General features: G+C 40.5%; 1 protein-coding gene across 1 annotated transcript; it reads left to right on the top strand.

The window, feature by feature from the left end:
* The first annotated feature begins 241 nt into the window (after positions 1 to 241).
* LOC142108949 (uncharacterized) lies at positions 242 to 13,080 on the top strand. Its single transcript, XM_075192923.1, has 3 exons — positions 242 to 452; positions 7,602 to 8,180; positions 12,620 to 13,080. The coding sequence occupies exons 1-3, from the start codon at positions 413 to 415 to the stop codon at positions 12,754 to 12,756; spliced, it is 756 nt and encodes a 251-aa protein (XP_075049024.1). The 5' UTR covers positions 242 to 412; the 3' UTR covers positions 12,757 to 13,080.
* The last annotated feature ends 1,629 nt before the right edge of the window (positions 13,081 to 14,709 follow it).

Here is a 14,709-nt window from a genome sequence, read left to right as displayed (position 1 = left end):
TATAAATGTATATATCTACAATATAAACAATGGCAGATGATGTATGCACAGCACAAATATTAGGAAACATTTGGTATATTTTTATTTTGTTGCTTTCTATAATAAACAAAAAAAATCCTTCTAATGCAGTCAGTCAGTCTGCATTATCTGTTTATTTACACACAGCTGGGTAAGTGATTAAAGAGGGTTTTTCTTCCCCCCAACAAAGAAAGCACATTCCCCTCTCCCAAAAAAAAAAAAAGTTCAGCCTTCAATGTGGGAGGTGCAGCAAAGCAGAGGCTAGACCCATTCATTTGTAGGTTACCTTTTACTAGATGTGGAGGCAGCAGAAGGTAAGAGGACTGGCTATTGCCTTGTAATATATACATATCCTTCCTGAGATGCTGCTATTGCAAACAAACCCAATGTGGAAATGAAAAGCAAATGTGGGCCAGGAGTTCTACTGTTGGCAGGTGAGTCTTCTGTGTTCAGTACATTTACTAACAGCAAGCTGCTGAGGTTGTTATATAGGATAGTCTATTTACAGCACAACGGTTTACCTACCCAATTATAAAGAATGAAAAGATGTAGTATGTGTGTGTGTATATATATATATATATATATATATATATATATATATATATATATATATTATATTTTGTTGTTGGTTAGACCGGACATTACTGTGGAACCACATGCATTAACTGGAAATTTATTTTTGGTACAAACAGTAATTGCTTTTGGTTTTCTTTTTAACCATTTATCCATGGGTGGAAATCTTCTATCTTTCTATCACATGGGCTCGTTACAGAAGGTAACGTTTACCACCCCAAACAATATATTGATGCTTTAAAAAAAAGTAGCTCAGATGCTTTCACTGGCTAGTTTATATTTAAGTCTAAAGACCTATGCAAAAGTGTTTGCAGCAAGTCTAAGTTGAGCAAAGACATTTTTGATGTGCTTATGTAGAATGTTTGAGAAAAGAAAAATAAGCGACATAGAGTAAATAACAGTCCTAATTGTAGCTGCAGCTCTTATTCATTCCATTTGTCCTAACAAAAATAATGAAGAGGTCACAGATCAGCACAGGCAGATGCAGACACACCATATGCAGCCTTACAGCATTGTCATTAATCCTCCCCCAACTGTGACACTGCTGCAACAGACTTCAGAGGCAGGGAGCACAGATTGTGTCTTAACACTTGGATGTTATTTATGTGAATGGACCTCCGGAAATAGAAACAACTCAGATAAAATAAGCTGCTTATAATCATGGTTTCAAATATTGAATCTTAACAATAATAATAATAATTAATAATAAAAAAAAAAACTTCAATGCAGTGTTGGTGAGCTGCAAGCAGGATTGTCAGCTGCTCTCCAGACTGGCTCCATCACCCTTGCTCTGGCTCCAGAGTCAGATAAAAACTCTCAGCTCCAGATATGGAACTGCTCTAAGGCAGCTTTTTTTAGTTGTAGCCCCCTTTGTAATTCAATGTGGTATATTTGGATATAAATAGTAGTCACATTTTATATTTAAATGTCAACATTTTGATCAGGAAGCGGAACAGTTACAGAACTCCAGGTATTGGAGCTAGCTATGGAGCCAGAAATCTGACTATCCCTACATCTATGTTTAGTAATTCTATAATCCCTGCCCGACATTCATGAGTGGTTACAAATTACAAGCTTACCTAGGTACCATGGCAGACCTGCTCCCTTCATCATCATCATCATCTATTTATATAGCACCACTTATTCCGCAGCGCTGTACAGAGAACTCACTCACATCAGTCTCTGCCCCATTGGAGCTTACAGTGTAAATTCTCTAACATACACACAGACAGAGACATGCTCCCTTGGTGCATAAACAATGTATTACCTATACATAAACAGCAAGTGAAATTTGCTTCCAACCTTTAAAAAGCACCATTCACCACAGTTACATTTTAATTGTACTAAAAAAAATAAGACATATTCCCTGTTTGTACATAGTATACATTTTATCTTCCAAATACAGTGTATGGGCATAACCTGTGTGCAAAGAACATGCGCTATGAAGATTTGTATTTATAAATAGAATTAGGAGCTTTTATATTGCAAGTCTGACTCCTGGCAGTTATCACTGAGAAATGAATACTCATGAAAAAGAGAACCTCACCTTTATCTACTTAACACTAGGTTTTTTTTTCAGAAAATTACCTTTACTATAATTAAAGATCAGAGTTTATTTGAAACAGATCTTTACTATATTACTGCTTGTTTTATCCCTCTACCATATAATTACAGCTAACTTGAGATAATCAGATATTATCCTTAGACAAGCTCAGACAAATGTATTATTGCTTTGTTTAAATTAGTGGGCCAATCTATCTCCCTTGTCAACCTAAACATCATAATTTAGCTCATATTAGGGATTTTATTCACTTGACCATAGAACTATAGGTACGTGACTAGTTGCAAGTGGCAATTAACTGGTCATCCCGTCCCAGAACCATTAGCGGTTAATGCTTAACAAGGACCATGGGGAAAGGGGCAGTAATTCTTTAGAATGTTTCAATGTAAACAACAGCTTTTTCCCAGCAGTCAGGTGTACTATTTACATGTTATATTAAACTGGCCTTGTTCAGCATGACCAATTACAAATGTTTTTACAATGTTGATTTGGAATCCTACAATCTCCAAGTACAGGTGAAGAACAAATAAACAAAAGGCAAAGAAAGTTCAGAGAGTGTAGACTACTGTTTGATTGCTTATCTGTTTGTAGGTGTCAGTGTACTTAGTAACTGTACCTCACCACTAGTACACCTATAAACCATAATATACACATCGCTAATTGCTCGCATTAGTGTACCTGTTAGTGTTCCTATTGGACTGACTCCTTACACTTGGAGAGGTAGAACATGGAATGGGCATGCCAACGCAGAGTACAGTAATGTCATATATACGTCAACTGTGACAGACCCTTACGTAGACACATAAACGCCTGCCGGTAACCATATGTCCTGCGGGTTGCACCTGGGGGCTGGTGCAAATACACTATATAACTTTGTGCATGTGTCCAACTCAGCATAAGACCCTATATGTCTAAAATCAGTGTCTCTTCAGCAGCCAGATCTCACTGAATTACATTGTACTCTATGCACAGTTAGGTTACAGGAACATCATCATCAGCTAGTTATATAGCGCCACTAATTCTGCAGCGCTGTACAGAGAACTCACTCACATCAGTCCCTGCCCCATTGGAGCTTACAGTCTAAATTCCCTAACATACACACACACAGACAGAGAGAGACTAAGGTCAATTTAATAGCAGCCAATTAACCTGCCAGTATGTTTTTGAAGTGTGGGAGGAAACCCACGCAAACACGGGGAGAACATACAAACTCCACACATAGAAGGCCAATGTCAGGAATCAAACTCATGGCCTCAGTGCTGAGGCAGAAGTGCCAACCACTAAGCCACACTGTAAGGAGACTCGCACTCGGCTCTGTAGTACCTGCACAACCTGCTATGTGTATTGTGGATGTGCTTGATATAGGGGTCAATGATTTCAAACTGCAGGTTGATACAGTGTATGTATGTATGTATGTATGTGTGTGTGTGTGTGTGTGTATATATATATATATATATATATATATATATCAGTTGTTTGTAATATTAATAAATCAACTTCACTGTACATTTTACCTTTTGTTTGAGGCAGTTTGTGAACATTCCATATCATTGGTGTTGTTACTCCCTTTGTCTTTAGAGAAAACAGTTTTATGACTGCTATTTTGCTGAAGACACATGAACATGTATGTATAACACTGTACATATAAAACAACACCACAGTGAATTGTACAATTAGAGAAACCATGTTTTTGACTGATAAGATGTCTGTATTGTGCGGTTATGTCAGAGTACACATAGTGGCTGAGAGTCTTTATGTATACTTAGTAATGGAAATATACAGATTCCTGGCACATGCATTTTGCACTTATATTTTAGTGCTTAAGTGGAAATAACATTTAGCAGGTTTACATGTGTCTATAGCACGTGACTCGCTGATTATACAACCTACCAATGGAGAACACCACACCAGCTGAGTTTTGCAGAGCTCAGACCTGTGCCACATTAGTTGCACAATCATCATTTTCCCTTTATCTCACACATTAACCCAGCCTGTGACTGGATAACTACCAGTGTCTCCTGGAGGTCACGCATCGCATACTTTCCTGAAGCAGAAACCTGTGTAATAAACACTGATGCGTTATATGCATCACTGCTTGTAGAACTCTCACACTAGTGTCACTTCCTCTACAAACTCTTCCCCAATAATACAGGACTATGTTCCTGCATGATGACCACAATAAGGGGGCACCTGCCTTTCTGGTGTTATGACTACAGTACACATGCCAAGTGTATTTTTCGAATATAGAGAGATGTTCTCTTTTTAATTTGGAAACGACTAGTAAATACTGGATTACAATAGAAGAACACTGTCTAATGCCAAAGAGTTGGAAGCATGAAGGATGGATCTGTGGATCCAATGGAAATATTCTGAAATAATTAGTGGTTTTAAGTCCTGATAGGTATTTCCAACATTCAGATGTCTTTAATTACGTCTAGACACCGACCTGCGTTTAGTAAACACATTCCGTTTTCCTTATAGTTTCTTTCTGTGCTTTTCAGCCATGATTTTATATAACTAGTAGAGTTGTTTTTTTTCTATTGCTGGCAATACGACACAGATCTATGCTCTTTACAATTATTCAGGGGGAAGCTTTGTTTCATATCCCAGGGTAAGGATAATAAAGCACACATTCTGGTTTTATAAATGTGGGGTTAAATAAGCATGGAAGGAGGATAGTCACAAAAAGAGAGCTGACAAAAAGTAGTACAAATTGCCAGGAAAAGTTATTTTTGTTTTCCTATACATTTTCCAACCATATTTCGTTATACATAGTCTCAGTAAAGAAGCCCCACTTACATGTTACAATTATTGTTGTATTCTAATTATGGTATAAATTGATTGAGCAGCTTCCTCTTTCTTTCTTTTACAGTGCTATTTAGGGAATAACCGGTAGAATGTGCCTTAGAGTAGATCTGGGTCTCCCATGGGTTATATTACCTGTATGGAGGGTAGGGTTTCCCTCTCAATGTAAAATGTATGTGTGACCCCCCACATTGGTATTCCTATTGATTAGTTAGAGCAGACGCACCTTGTAGGTGGTGGATGGCTCACACATATATTTGCAACTAAAACATCTGCTTTTAGGACTATTTTACAGGGAGGTTTAAATTCAGGACTTTTAGCTGTCTGGCAGAGGATTGCAGGGGATCCTATTGTATGTGCACCTGTAGTGATCGCCCCTCCCCTTATTTGTTTTGGCGAAATGGACAGATTTGCAGACCATCATGGTGGCATCAACAGAAATGCAAAATATTGCATCAGCCAATTGGATGAGTTGGGTTGATTGAAGATCTTCCTTTCTAAATTCAGATTAGATGTACGAGCGCAGGTAGTTTTGCATTGAAATTCTCTTTAATTTCTGGGACAGAATAATGTGAGATGAATGATGCATATTTAGAGGGGGGGGTTATCTGCGTTGTAGAAGGGAGCACATCCTTTTTCTCCCCACAAACGAACTTGAATTGTCCTCCACCTCTAATGTCCTGAAGATCAGACCTGATGGCTAAACTTATATTGGAACATACTTTGTACCTTTCAGTTGCACTTCTACCAATACAATAAAAACTTTAAAACGCACAAAATAATATGTGATCATGTCAGCCCTTTACTCTCATGATTCATTTAAGACGTACATGTATTTAAACGAAGCTGTATGTTGGAGAAAAATTGAACAGCCTTAAATGAATAAAGCAGATAAATCAGCAGTGGGTTGGAGTTGTACTGTTTATATGGTTACTGCTCTGTGCGTTATCTGAAGCATCATCTGACCCAAACCAAGGCACAGTGGTGGTTCCTAAAGACCAAGCATGGTGCCAAGTAGATGCACTTGTGGCTTTACAGATATAGCTGTAAATGACCCATAGTGATTGAAAAGGCATCAAGACATGAGGGATAACCATTGAGTGAGATATTTCTTTCTGGGTGTAGGGAGGAGTACTCACTTTCCCTCCTCACTACTACAACAATCATCATAATCACCATTTATTTATATAGCGTCACTGATTCCGCAGCGCTGTACAGAGAACTCACTCGCATCAGTCCCTGCCCCATTGGAGCTTACAGTCTAAATTCCCTAACTTGCACACACATAGAGAGAGAGAGAGAGACTAGGGTAAATTTTTGACAATGGTTTTTCTCTGGCCTCAGTCAGAATTAAATTCATTTTTAAATATTTATTCCTTGGGGAGAGGACAAGTAATACAAACAACTGAATAATAAGATGGCGCTGAACCAATGTCTGACAAGACTTGGCAAAACTGAACCTGTAGGTGAAACAAAACTAGGGAACTATTTCCTCTCCCATGTGCCATAGCCCTGACCCCTCACTCACCCCCTCAGCTTTCATTTCTTTGTATTTTGTTATGCCTCATACTTCACTTTCTGTATAATAAATATTTACACCTTTACAAAGATGAAGTATTTAAATATATCCCTCTTTCCTTCAACACTAAATATAACAGATCTTAGTACTTTAGATGGAGATCTGTCGTAGATATAACTTTGGCCTCAGGCTAGCATATCAAGGATTCCTTGAAAAGTATTTTCATTATCTGAACACAGTTTAATATCCGGAGATTTATCCAAGTCTTCACAATTTATTGAAATACACTTCAAAATGTAACTTGTATCTTTGCGATATATTGTGCCCAGGTTATGAGGTACACCTGTTTTCCCATATCATTGATTGCATCAAATGTGCTTACAATGCAATACATTTTAAAGCATATGCATGCGGATTGTGTGCATGGAATTCATGGGACATACAGAACGCTGACGTTAACCACGGCATAGGAGGGAGCGCTATATGTGCTGCCGTAAGTGTACCAGGAACAGATACATGTCATACATGCATGCCAGTGTCACAGGGAAATGTTCCAATAGCCAAATGAATTTACCAATTGCAAACTTATGGGCAGCATGGAGCCTGGTTTACAGTTAAATCGCCCTCAACCAGGAATTAATTAAAACTACAGTGCCCAAAAGACACTTATTATAATCAGCCACTGCCCCAGCATTAATCTGCACCTGTCAACCACAAAACATGACTGCTCCACTTTATCTAAGTGACAGCTGGACTTTATTGGTGGCTTTCTATAACCTAATTAAATAATTTCCATAATAGTGCTCAGTATTTTCCTATTGTAGTGACCGGCAACCTAATGCAACCTCATGGGCAACCCTCTAACCTGCAATCTGTTATGTAAAACAACCGTACGTAGTCTAAGAAAGAGACACCTATCTGTAATGAGATATCAGCAGGTATTTTATACAAGGGTTACAAGCTATAACAAACAAATCTGACGATAAATCAGGAAGGAGCTGGGGGTTGCAAGCGATGGCTCGAGGGCCGAGGGCTGCCTCTTGTCCATCACTGGTCTAGTGGATGATATAGGAGTGTAGAATGTTTCAGTAACATCAATAATTTACTATGATCTTTCATTTTCAGCCGTCCTGACTGCCATTGGTGTTGGTTTCCTTCCTCTGAACACTGCTGCCGCCGGTATACTGTTGTTACTGGCCGGTGGACCTACCACTCACAGGGCCACACTAACAGAACCTTATGACGGCAGGACTTATGGGAATCTCCCTACCGATACCAGTGGATTGGAGAACGGTTTAAGAAAAGAGACGTCATCACTGATTGCATCTAACATAGTTACGAACTCAGAAGAGACTTCTTATAACTTAACATCCACTGTAACCAAAATCCATTCTGCAGCCACTCCAAGCGGAGACATATTTTCAACTGAGATCCCGGACACTTCATGGATTACAGTAGGCCAGAGTACTGCTATAGACTCCCCAGATGTTAGCCCTGGCACAGGAAGGGTCACTGGGCCTGAATTAACTAACCATACAAATTCTTCTGCAAACCCATCCTCTACTGCAAAGTCGTCAGTTACACTTAATGTCACAACTGCAGCAATGGAGACGGACAAGGCTGTGTGTATTCGCCCCACTGGCATGACAGATGCAGAAGTCCTGGCCATCGTCGTGGGAGCTGTCTTCATCACTATTTTATTGAGTAAGTAGCAATTATTTTACAGAACGGTCTATGAAACAATGATAACATATTTATTGATGCCTACAAGCCCATAAAATACTACATACTTAGCTATTGTTAAGGTATACCTTAACAACAATAGCGACGTATGTAGCATTTATCTGTGTAGTGTATCTCTAAACGGATCTGCTGCCCAATCTTCAATATGATGTCGGAGGGTTGAGGTAGACGCCCCCAAGTGCTCAGAAAACAGGGTTTCCATTGGCATTCAAGGATAGCTGTGCAATAACCAGGCAACAATTTTAGTTAGAAGGGCTCTAGTATCTCAGACACAGAGGAAGGTAGGATATTCTGTTCACAAGATATAACACTCTGGGGTACATTTAGTAAACTGCGGGTTTAAAAAAGTGGAGATGTTGTCAGTAATAAATCAAAAGAGAAATGCTCTGCACAAGGATAGGGGGAGAAAAACAACCGCACACAGTGTATGTTGTCAGTAGCAACCAATCAGATTCTAGTTATCATTTATTTAGTACATTCTACAAAATGACAGCTAGAATCTGATTGGTTGCTATAGGCAACATCTCCACTGTTTCAAACCCGCAGTTTACTAAATATACCCCGTAGAAAGAATTGTAAATTAATGCAATGACATAAACATTTCTGCTACAACTTGTGACCCTCCAGAAGTAATATATTTGATGAATGGTGCTTAACCCTAATTCCTGTCATGGATTTGTTACCAATGTGGAGCAGAACTATAACCATTTTAATAAGCACACCTTAATATTGAATGAAGTAGTCATAGCACATCCTGCCTGCTCTTCACTGGAACGAGGCTCATGGATGGATGGTGACGGTAGGCTTCCTGCTGCTTCATTGGAGGTTCCCCACAGCACCCATATTGGCTTCACTCACATAAAACAGACCCCTTGCAGTGGTTCTCCGTGACCCCACTCAAGTTCCCTTCTTCATATGTAACCACTAGATAACACATGGGTGCTCCGTGTTGGGAAAAAATGGAAGAATACTATATTATTATTATTATTATCGTAGCTTTGTAAAGTGCCAAAGAGTTCCGCAGGGCCGTACAGTAGGGAAAACAGGACATACATAAAACAGGGACATATACGGTAGATAAAATAAATGCAGACATGAAAACAAAGGGTATGAAGGACCCTGCTCATTGGAGAGCTTACATTCTAAGTGGAAGAGGGAACAGCTGAAACAAGAGGACTAAATGTGATTGAGTGGAGATTGGGATAGTTGTGAGGGTGCATTAGTGTGAATAGTGTTATCAAGGATAAGGTCACCTCTAAAAAAGAGATGGGTTTTCAAAGAACTTCTAAAGATTTGAAGGCTGTGGGAAAGTCTGATTAAGCGTGGTAAGGAATTACATAAGTGAGGAGCAGCACAGGAGAAGTCTTGTAGGTGGGAGTGAGAAGTGGTTACCAGAGACGAGACAAGGCGCAGGTCAGAAGTAGATCTAAGTGGGTGGGAGGGAGATATTTTGATATGAGATTTGAGATGTATGCTCGGGTAGTTTTGTTGAGGGCTTTGTAGGTAAGGGTGAGTAATCCGAGTTTGATTCTGGAGGACACAGGGAGCCAGTCTAGGCATTTGCAAAGTGGTGCAGCAGATGTGGAGCGTTGAGAGAGGAAGATCAGTCTTGCAGCAGCATTTAGGATGGATCGAAGTGTGACTATATGGGTGTTGGGAATGCCAGATAGCAGGAGGTTGCAGTAGCCAAGACGGGAGATGGTGAGAAAATGGATAAGCAGTTTGGTAGCATGTTGTATAAGAAAAGGGTGTATTGTGGCAATGTTTAAGGTGGAGTCGACAGGACTAGGAGAGAGTCTGGATGTGAGGAATAAAGCAGGGCGGAGTCCAGTGTGACACCAAGGCAGTAGGCTTGGGAGATTGAGGAAATTTTGGTGTTATTGACAGTAATCGAGATTTGCGTGCAGGTGGTGACTCTGGTAGGAGGGAAGATAATAAGCTCTGTTTTGGATATATTGAGCTTCAGGTTATTGGGACATCCATGTGGAGATGGCAGAAAGACAGTTGGTTACACAAGATAGCACAGAAGGAGGTCAGGGGAAGAGATATAGATTTGAGTGTCATCGGTGTAGAGATGGTATTGGAGGCCAAATGAGCTAATTAGTGCCCCAAGAGAAGAGGTATACAATGAAAAAAGTAAAGGGCCAAAAACAGATAATGGGAGTGGAGGATGTGCCAGAGGTAGAAACACTAAAGGAGCGGTTCGATAAGTAGGAAGTGAACCAGGAAAGAACTGTGTAACGAAGGCCAATGGAGTGAGGGTGTGTAGAAGAAGAGGGTGATCAACAGTATCAAAAGCAGCAGAGAGGTCCAGGAGAATGAGTGTGGAGAAATTACCAGATTTTGCAGCAAGTAGATAATTGGTCAATTTTGTGAGAGCAGTTTTAGTGGAATGTTGGGTCGGAAGCCTGATTGCAGAGAGCTGAGAATGGAGTGAGAGGAGAGGAAGTGAGACAGGCGTTTGTACACTAATCGCTCAAGTAGTTTGGAGGCAAAGAGGAGGAGATAAATAGGGCGGTAGTTGGAGAGAGAGGCTGGATCGAGACATTGTTTCTCTAGAATAGGTGAGATGAGTGAACGTTTTTAAAGGAGGATGGAAATGTGCCAGTGGAGAGACAGGTTGAAGAGGTGGGCATGCTGTGGAAGAGAGGGAGCGGAGTAGTTGGGAGGAAATAGGGTCGAGAGGATGATTTATAGTGGCGGAAATCAGGATAGGAACGAGATTTCCTCCAGTGTCGCTCTACAGAGCGAGAGCACATTTGCAGGTACCGGGTCTGTATGGTGTGGCCATGGCTGGGGTTTGGATCGCCGGAGACTATATGCAGTAGCTGGAGCTGCATTGTCTAGGGCTGAAGTGAGTGTTTTGTCATAGAAAGAGGCAGCCTGATTAGGACAGGACAGTGCAGTCATTGGAGAAAATAGTTGTTTTAGTGAAACTGATAAGTGGATTGGGGAAACTTAGGTTTCGTTATGCACATGTGTGTTTGGGTGCAGGGAAAAGGGCATTAGCTAAGGTGAGGCTGAAGGAAAGGAGGTTGTGGTCGGAGAGTGGGAAGGCTAAATTAGAGACACTAGAGATGGAGCAGTAGCGGGAGAAGACGAGGTCAAAGGAGTGCCCATCATAGTGGATGGGAGATGAGGTCCACTGGGAGAGACCAAATGAGGAAGTAAGAGGAAGACTGTCAGAAAAGACAGTGGGTTTATCAATTGAAATCACCTAATATGAGAGTAGGCAGGTGAAAGGATAGGAAAAGAGTGAGCCAGGCCGCAAAGTTGTCAAGGAATTAAATTGGACCTGGAGAGTAATAAATGACAGCAACACAAGAGAATAAAATAGACGGATAGTGTGGATTTCAAAGGAAGAGAATGAGAGGGAGGGTTCAGAGGGTATACTTTGGAAGGTGCAGCTTGGAAAGAGTACCTACTCCACCATCTTGTCTGTTTCCGGGTCTGGGAGTGTGGCTGAGGGAGAGTCCCCCATATGAGAGAGCTGCAGGGAATGTAGTGTCAGAGGAGGTGAGCCAAGTGTCTGTAACGGGAAGGAGGTTGAGGGATTTAGAAATGAATAGATTATGGATGCCTGTAAGTTTGTTACAAATAGATCTGGCATTCCATAGTGCACAGGAGAAGGGAAGAGAGGGTAGTGGAGATATGTGGATAAGGTTGGCGGAATATGAAGTACAGGATGGATGGAAAGGTTTGGGGAGGAGCATAAGCAGATGATAGGGATTGTATGGGACCCAGGGTTAGGCGCAATATCACCAGCAGCCACGAGAAGGAGCAGGGTGAGAAAGAGGAGGATTTGTGGGTGTGTTTATTTCTGTTTATGTAGGCTGGTGAGTGTGTAAGGTGCAGGAGACAAAACAGATCCTGTGTACACACTAGTGAGGAGGGAAGTAGTGAAGGGGAAATCCTAATCAGGGAGGAATAGAATGATAGAGAAAGAAAAGGAGTTTAGAGAGTAGTATGATGACTGCAAACAGAAGAGACTGTAAATTGAGTAGGTGCATGATGGAGAGATGTGAATGAATGTGTGTTAGCTAGGGTAGGAAATGAGAGAGTAGAAAGTAACAATTGTTCCAAGTTAGGTAGGGCAATGGAAGAGGTGAAGGATACTTTACCGCCCCCTGGCTGGTGTTAATGGATTAGGCAGATTTTGCCACCCTGACACGACAAGGTCCAGGAGGATCCTGACAGTTGGGTGCAGAGGGTCCAGCAGCCAAAGATGGTAACAGCGATCACAACTGAGCTCAGACAGATGTTGAATACTTATAAGGCAGAGTCATTAGCCATAACAAGTCCTATGGCAGAATGTATTTACTGAAATTAGATGCCATTGTTTCAATATTACGGAAGCACATTGATAAGCTGGTATTTTATATCCCTCTAATTTGTTCTAGGTGCTCTTCTCTACCAGTTATCTGTGTTTATGAAAAAGAAGAAAAAAAAAAGAGAGAGCTCCGTATACGTCATTGAAAATCAACTACACAAGTATGACTTTGAAGCAAATGGGTTACAAACAGAGACTAAGCTGTAAATATAGCATGTCTGATGAATAAGTGCTAATTAGATGACCTAAAACACTCCTAATGACCACTGGAATAATAGCTGGCAGAGCGGAATGGATAAGGGATTACCAACAGAAGAAATATGTATGTTGCTTCATGTGAAAGTAAGGACACTGGTTATTTTTGTATGTATGTTATGATTAAATGTTTGGTTGCTGTTTTTTCCAGAATTAAAAATAAAACACATGTATCTAAACTTTCCAGTAAACTCAATTGATACAGAGTGGCATTCCCTGTCTGTGTCACTACATTGTGCCAATCAGAACCTATAGAAGGCGTTGGTGTGCTGCTTTATAGATTATCTTCATTGTGTTTTTATGGAATGAGCATGCATATAATATTCTGTTTCTATGCAGGATTTATTCTCAGATTAAAACTTCTATTTCCCTTTATACCAAACATTACAACTACTGAAGTGTACACATTGGGATGTGGTGCCTGAAGAAAATGCATACTGTAAACTTCTCACATACGGAGCTGCTCGATCTGTGCACAGTGATGGTGAAATTGAGAGGATCGTTATTGAGGTTATATGAATATGGAGAATGGTGGAAATCAGGTCAATGATCACACTAACAGGATGCCTTAAGATTAGTAGAAACCTCTGCAATAAACACATAGCATCTGTTGATTTAGTTTCCTAAAAATCACAATCAACGTTGTTAGGCAAATGTGGCAGTCACGTCCAGCAGCATAGGCAGATATCAGTAGTGTACAGTCAGTCTTTTCAGCAGATGGTTATAAGAGATGAAAGTCACAGATCTGAAGGTAAATTGTGTATCTGTACACATGAATCGGTATGTTCATCTGCACTTTCATTCGTTTGTGAAATCGTTACAAAAGTTGCATCTGAAGTAAGATTACATAGTTGTATACCCAGCTTTAGAACCAGAAGTGATCCAAACAATCAGCTAAACAGACACATAGTAAACAATTTGATCTCCTGTTTGTTGACAGATTGGATCATAATCCTGTTGCTGGACCCTTGGGTAGAGCTCCAGGATTTGCTCATGTGATTCATGTTACTTTCATAAATACCCCAGCTGATAATCTATATAAAATGTATACATATAAACATGTTTATTCTAAGATCTTGATAATGATCATGGTCCTGGGTGTGGGATCTCTGTGGTTCTAACTGCTAATGTATACTGAATAAAAAAAACTTTGTGTGTGTGTGTGTATATATATATGTGTATATATATATGTATATATATATATATACATATACATATACACACACACACACACCTATCAGTCCCAAAATTAAAACTACCGGCAAGTGAAGTGAATAGCGTCAGTTATCATTACAATGGCACCTGTTGAAGGGTGGGATATATTAGGCAGCAAGTGAACAGTCAGTTCTTGAGGTTGATGTGTTGAAAGCGGGAGAATAGGCAAGCATAAGGATCTGAGCAACTTAAACGAGGGCCAAAGTGTGAGGGTTAGATGACTGGGTCATAGCTTCTCCATTACATCAGGTGTTGTGGGGTGTTCCTAGTACGCCGTGGTAATGCCTACCAAAAGTGATCCAAGGAAGGACAACGGATGAACCAGTGACAGTGTCATGGGTGCCCAAGGTTTATCGATACACATGGGGAGCAAAAGCTTGCCCATCTGGTCTAATTCCACAGCAGAGCTACTGTAGCACAAATTGCTGAAAGTTTATGCTCATTATGATAGAAAAGGTGTCAGAACACACAGTGCATCGCAGCTTGCTGCAGACTGGTCAAAGTGCCCATGCAGTCCCCTGCCCATGGCTAAAAACACATACAAGGGGCATGTGAGTACCAGAAGTGGACCATGGAGCAATGGAAGAAGGTGGCCTAATCTAATAAATCACAATTTCTTTTACATCATGTTCACAGCTGTGTGCGTCATTTACCTGGGGAAGAGATGACACCAGGATGCACTACGGGAAG

Source organism: Mixophyes fleayi, chromosome 1 (assembly GCF_038048845.1).
Source record: "Mixophyes fleayi isolate aMixFle1 chromosome 1, aMixFle1.hap1, whole genome shotgun sequence".
NCBI classification, from domain to species: Eukaryota; Metazoa; Chordata; class Amphibia; order Anura; family Limnodynastidae; genus Mixophyes; species Mixophyes fleayi.
This window is presented reverse-complemented; position numbering and strand designations above follow the sequence as displayed.

What these genes read in the sequence shown, in the direction of transcription:
- LOC142108949 (XM_075192923.1), top strand. Translation starts at nt 413, where the DNA reads ATGAAAAGCAAATGTGGGCCAGGAGTTCTACTGTTGGCAG. An exon ending in AGGAGTTCTACTGTTGGCAG is followed by an intron (nt 453 to 7,601) that starts GTGAGTCTTCTG and finishes TTTCATTTTCAG; the next exon opens with CCGTCCTGACTGCCATTGGT. An exon ending in CTTCATCACTATTTTATTGA is followed by an intron (nt 8,181 to 12,619) that starts GTAAGTAGCAAT and finishes AATTTGTTCTAG; the next exon opens with GTGCTCTTCTCTACCAGTTA.